The following is a 6,278-nucleotide window of genomic DNA, read 5'->3' as shown; positions in this document are numbered from 1 at the left end:
ATCATTTCTGAAAAATTAGCTATTCTTGCTAAGAGAATTTGTAGCAACCCACTTACCTTCGTGACAGTCCCTTAGAGGGCTGAGGTGAGCAGAGCTGCCCCTTTCAAGAGGGTCAGAGGACAGAAGTGTGGGAATAGCAAATCTCAGCCAGGAAAAAGAGACTGTGTAGAGTATGGGAAGTGACCAGAAAAGAGGCAGAATGGGCTGGTGTCCATCACCTCAAAGCATCTTCTTACTGTTGTTAGTGGTTTCTTCTAAATGCTGCCTCTTCAATGCTCTGTGCTATTTGGGAAGTCAGCTGCAAAGATGGCCATTCGAGCAGGGTTGGGCATTGCTCAAAGAAGGTTCATGAAAGTGAAGGGATAGAGTTTCATTTGTCTTAAATCTGTCTTACCTGGATGTGTTCTGGGGATGCAGTTATGGCAAGCTGGGCTGGAGGGGAGCTTGCAGCGCAAGTGCAAGCATCAGTATAGCTGAACTCCTCTGAGGGCACCCTTTCAGTTACAGCTGGCTGATGCCTTTGGGACAATAGGACTCTTGGTTTCTGAGGTTGTTGATCTTTATTGAAAAGTAACAGAGAAACTTTTGAAGTGAGCAGAAAGCCTTCTGTGAAAATGGGACTTATATTAAGTGAAGAAAATGCTTACTGCTGTGCCATTTTTCTGCCTGCACTCATCCGCAGTGCTGGAAAGACAGCAGCAATTTAAAAAACAGAGCATGTGATTCTCAACTTGTATAAATTAGCTCCAGTGAAGCTGTATTGATTCATGCCACCTTGGGACCTGGCACAAAACACCTCCCTTTCATGGGCAAGGACGATCAGTTGGCGTGGCTGTAGTCAGAGGGTGGTGCAGATTGCAATGCTGAGGCTGGCAGCCCTGACCATAGCCCAAAGCACATTCATCTCATTTCCAAGTATGTAAAATGTCACTTGATCACTTGATTCCAAATGGCAAATTTGACTTTTTAAACTGCAAATATAGTTCTGGCCAGGGGATAATTTCCTTTGTAAATGCATGACGAAATAATGCCGTAAAGCAAAAAAAAAAACTAGGTTGCATGTGGCTCGATATAATCCTTATTTATTGGTCATTTTGATCCTGTACACAGCAAAATAGTAAAATGGATACACCATCTAAGCTATAAACATACTATGTACACACAGAGAAGGAACAGTTAATTTTACATAAAATGGAGAAGGCACATAATGCAGTGATACACTATGATCATTTTGAGCTGGCCAAATTCCAGCTGCAATATTTGTATTCTGCCTAGTGTAAATATTCCTGGGAATCTGAAGGTACTCCTCACTGCTTCACAGGCTGGATGTCACCTCTTCCCAAGGGAAAAGGGAACGGACTGGGAAAGGGGAGTAAGTTGCTTCGTCCTTCCCCTGCTTCGGAGTATCTTCGGAAGGATTTGGTGCAGAGCAGATCATGTGCTCTAACTTATCACTTTCTCTTTCTTGGGAGAAGGCTGTTAGACGTGAAGACAGAGTTTAAATGCGTAAGATTTGGGAGTATATTGTGCATTTTTTTCTTTAATGGATAGGTTGCAAGTCATCATGAGTAAATTATTTTACTTCCAGCTTTTGCATCAAATAGTGAGATAGATTAAACAAATGTAATTTTGAAATATTTTAAGTCTTCTGTGTGGAGATACCTCCATATTAATGGAGGTTATCAGTGCTTTTTGGGAAACCAGAAGACAGTCTCAATATTTTTTTCCTTATAGCAGCACGAATGCTTTCCACACCTCTTAGATATTATTGCTCCTCCCTGAACGTCTGTGCTTCTGCACACATTTTATTATACCTCTGGGCTGAGAAGCAGTAAATAGCTTGACATCTGCTATATCAGTCTTAATCTGTGGTTTAAATTTCAGCAAAGATGGTATTAGACACTCTTTATAATGTATTCTCTTTTGTTTTAACTGTTGTTCCCTGGTTGAGATGTGACCCGGAAGGGTCAGTCTTCCTAACCATGCATTTCACGGTACCTATAGCATGTTAATATAGCAACAGCTTTGGGAGTTTTTGTGCTTCTCCAGGCTGCCATTGAGCTTTTCCAGCTGCAGCATCTGCCTCCCTGTCTTCTTTGGCTGTTGCTTTGTTAATTCAGCTTTTCAGAAAGTGTATTTAGAACTGACACTTGTGCCTTTTGGGCCTTTTCTTGTTTGTTTCTTATAAGATCGTAAATAGAGTTTTGAATATTTCACATTTTAATCTCTATTTGCAATAAAACATGCTCCCTCTAAGTTATCTTATACAGATCTGCTTCAGTAAGTAATTCTCATTCCTGACTCACCATCGCCCTCCCTCCTTTTCCTACGGCCTCACTATCATGAAAGCCCAGCTTCACCCTTGCTGCAATCCTGCTTTTGCCTCCACCTTCCCCAAGTGCCACCCACTTCCATTTCCTTTTCTTCTCTCACTTTTGCGTGAGCTTTTACCACTCTTATTTTTATTGCTTCCTCTCCACTGAGACTGATAGCAATCACAACTTACTCTGATCTTAAAGATTTTTCCCCTGCCTTCTCGCCCCTTACCTTCTACAAGCCACACTCATATTTCACTCTGAGATTTTCCCTTTGTTGTGCTTTTATGGGTGTCTTTTTAATTCTTCAGGAGCATATTCCTCCAGAGCTCTCTTTGGTGTGTACGAAAACTCTTCAGGCTTTCATATTCTCTGCATCTTCCTTCCTCTGTACATGTTCCTGGGTATCTTGCTCAGCTCTATAGATTCTCTGTGTGGCAACACTTTCTTGAATGTTTTATTACCTCTGCACAGATTGTTTTTCTACTGTCTCCAAAATTTCATCCAGAAAGTCAAACCACTGAGAAGAGCAGACTTACTTTCCAGCCACTTCATTGTTCTTGCTCTGTCTTTCACCATGAACAATAATGCTTTCCTTCAAGTTAGTTCTCCATGCAAACTGCCTCCATCTTCAGCTGCTTTCTCTCTTCTGTCCTTTTTCTTTGAATCATATAATAATTTAGTCTGGAAGGGACCTGCTGATGTCATCTAGTCCAACGTCCTGCTCAAAGAAGGGCGAACTTCAAAGTAAGGTCTTTGTTATAACCATTCCACTGCTATTTCTGAAATGACTTACTTTCTGGTTTTCTTTCTCCATCTCTGCTATTCACTGAGATCTCTTATCAATTTTATTTCTCCATTTAGCTCATTGACCAGACATCCAAGAACATAAAGCAGGTGTGTGGAAGCATCTTCTTTGCATCCGCTTTACCAATTCAATGCTGCTTCTGCTACTTGTGCCCCAAGTTGTGCTTCTGGATTCCCCCTGGTTTTCAGAGCTCTCTGTCCCCCAGCCTTTCCCAGCCTGCAGCCTTACAGCTCTTCTTCTCCACTTAGTTATTACTTGCCCTCTCGTTATCGCAGGTTCCTGTGTCTTTGCCTTGCTTTGCCACTTTCTAGGCAGAGATGGCCTTGCCTTTGGGTCTCTCACAGCTTTTTGGGGTGAGGCTAAAGCAATGTCTGTAAGAATCTGCACAAATCACTCCTGCTTCACTTGTGGTCTTTCATCTTCACACGCTGTTTGCTGTCTCGTTTGCTGAGTGTTTGCTACCTCAAACTGTACACTCTTTGAGTCAATTTCTTCTGCTTTCCAATATTTATGTATCTTTCTAGAAATGATCACACCTAACAAACTTTATGGTATTCTTTATTATGCCTTAGCAGTATCTCATAGGGCAAATGCTGGGCTAAACCAGGTGTTTCAGTTAAAAGCTATTACATCTGTAATTACATAATGCCATGATTCAAAAAGATCTACCCTGAATCTCTGCTATCTCTTATCTCCCATCATATTTTTGGCATTATTTTTCCATTCTTTCCTTAGCTGCCCTTTGAACTCTCTGGATTTAGACTGCAGCTGTACAACAACGATTGCCTTCAAAATAATAAGCTTCAGTAGTAAAGCTGTAAATTGGGCTAGAATAAGATTTGTTGTGCATTTTTGCTGTGACTACATTCTGCTCTTTTAACTCGGCTTGAGTCCTACCATCCACTCACATTTTCTGCAGTGCCTTGTTTTGAAAGATATCGGTGAGGACTGCAAAAAAATCGTGAATGTGGTTACTATCGTAGTTACTGTAATCATCTAAAACAAAAATAAATGTAAGTGACATTGATCTTTAGTAATCCATTAAGGGGTTCATTCAAAATGAATTATGAATTGATCATTAATTAAAAGGATGGATACTTAATGTGTGTACTCTATTATGCAACTCCTGCAATAACTATCTGCGGTTTGATGCGTATATCTGAGATGCTTCCCAACTGCAGAAATGTATAAGCTGAACTGCAGGAAGAAAGAACTGCCATCATGGACTTTCTACTCCGTTGCCTCTTTATGGTGGATTCAGTTTGTGTGGGAGCAATGTTTATGCTTTAATTTCTTGACTATATATGAAAATTAACTGGATGAGTTACTGCTAAGATTTGCCTCTATGTTTCAAAAAACCCCTTTGACCTGGGTGTATTTTTGGCACATCTTTCCTACTACAAGAATGATCATTAAACATCTTGAAGATTTTCAAATGTCTATTTCATTACAAGATTTCTTCCAAACTTCTGTTATTCCATTACATTTTATGTGTTTGTTCCTTTTTCAACAAACAGTTGCAATCCTTTTGCTGCTGAGGTTTATGAGATAGTTAAATGGGATTATCCCTGCTTTAAAAGAGGAAAATTGGGGCATAAAAATTTATTTGCCTGTGATCATATGAGAAATCTGAGCTCCAGGAGAAGCACCAAGTCTGTCGTAATTAATTGCAAGCCAGTGCTTTACCTGTAGGCCACTTCTGCCTCTTTCCTGGTATTTTCCATGAGTTTTGGGAAATGTTTTTGAGCATGCTTTTTGGCAGCCAATGTATGTTTGCAATGTGAGAAGCAATGGTTTTCTAAAATGGACCATCGGGTAATATTGTAATAAGAAAATGGCAGTGGTGTGTATGCACAGATATTGTTTAGGATGTTGAGACTCAGGGTCTCCTAAGAGGTCAGATTGTGCCCACTGGATATTTTAGGACACAGTCTTTTATACTCAGAGAAATATGTGCTTTTGTGGAAGCTGAAATTCTTTTCAGTAGAAGGTGGGGGGACAGCAGGTAAAATCTTCTCAGAGAGAACTGAAGGAAAGAAAACCAATTAAATTTGAAGCATTTATTTTGGAGAGTTTTTGCACAGCTTCCTTTTAATCCCTGATTAACAGATGAAAGTAGATATGCTAAGACACAGCTCTGGTACTAAACCCTTTGATAACAGAATTACAATGTCTTTATTATACAGGCTTATTTGATTTGTCTGCATCACCTTCTGCAGCAGTGATTGCTAGGCATTCAAAGGAAAGCACAGATGAGAAACTGTTATTCGTGTTGCATCCGAGACAGGCACTTACATATATCCCAGGAGCCATTACTGTCTGTAATGCCTACTGCTGATTATCAAGGCTGGAGTTTCCAGTGCAAATAAAAATTGTCCTCGGACCAATTGGTCCAAAACAATGATAAATGGCATTGGTTCACTTAAATCCTAAGAGAATTTCAATGTTATTGAACTTAAAAGGAAAATAATGAAAGCCCAAAGTCATTGTAATCTTTATAATGGGTATTCCTGGTATCAGAATGAAAATTAATATATCTAACATATGTACACTGTCTCCTTTCAGCCATCTTCCAGGATGGAGGAGCGCTTTCTTCTAAATCAGTCTTTCCATTGGCGGTGGCTGCACCATGTTCCACATCTCTACCCGGGATCCCTCCTTCTCCTGCCGGCTGGGGCTGTAGGTCCCTTGAGTCGCCCGTTTATTGGCAGCGATGACTGAAACCACAACTGCCAAGAAGAGGATCAATAACAAGGCCAGCGTTACTGAGCCAATGGAGGTGAATATGTTCGAGATCAAGTCAGTTGTCAACTGGAAGGATTGAAATAATAGCAATATAATTTATGTCAAGAGAATACTGAGATACACTTGAGCTACCATGGAAGGCAAATAAAAACCATTCTATGGATAGGGCTTTGCATAGATGAGCTACTGCTGAAGCACTGTTTACTGGCAGAGAAATACATTAGCCCCTCCAGATTTTGTTCTTTGGACTCTTCAGAAAATTACATACATGGTGCTGGACATTTAATATACAAGGCAGAGCTGGATGAATTTTACGAAATGACCCATTTCATTTGACAGGTTCCTTTCTGCTTGAAAATAACCTGTGAGTTAATATGTCTGTAGACTGTAGTAGCAATTCAGCAATTATT

General features: G+C 40.2%; 1 protein-coding gene across 4 annotated transcripts in view; it reads right to left on the bottom strand.

Annotated features, from left to right (window-relative positions):
- Positions 1-1,066: 1,066 nt before the first annotated feature.
- CRB1 (crumbs cell polarity complex component 1) overlaps positions 1,067-6,278 on the bottom strand; it is a 114,709-nt gene continuing 109,497 nt past the window's right edge. For 3 of the 4 annotated variants that reach the window (XM_030033472.2, XM_030033475.2, XM_030033473.2), the window contains exon 12: positions 1,067-5,934. In XM_030033472.2, the coding sequence (XP_029889332.1) occupies positions 5,719-5,934 (216 nt within the window). In that variant the 3' untranslated portion in view covers positions 1,067-5,718. The remainder of the gene's footprint in view (positions 5,935-6,278) is intronic. The other variant, XM_030033476.2, reaches the window with a different exon arrangement.

The sequence above is a fragment of the Aquila chrysaetos genome, chromosome 12, assembly GCF_900496995.4.
Source record: "Aquila chrysaetos chrysaetos chromosome 12, bAquChr1.4, whole genome shotgun sequence".
NCBI lineage: Eukaryota > Metazoa > Chordata > Aves > Accipitriformes > Accipitridae > Aquila > Aquila chrysaetos.
Note: the sequence above shows the minus strand (reverse complement) of the source record. Positions and strands in the feature narration are given on the sequence as shown.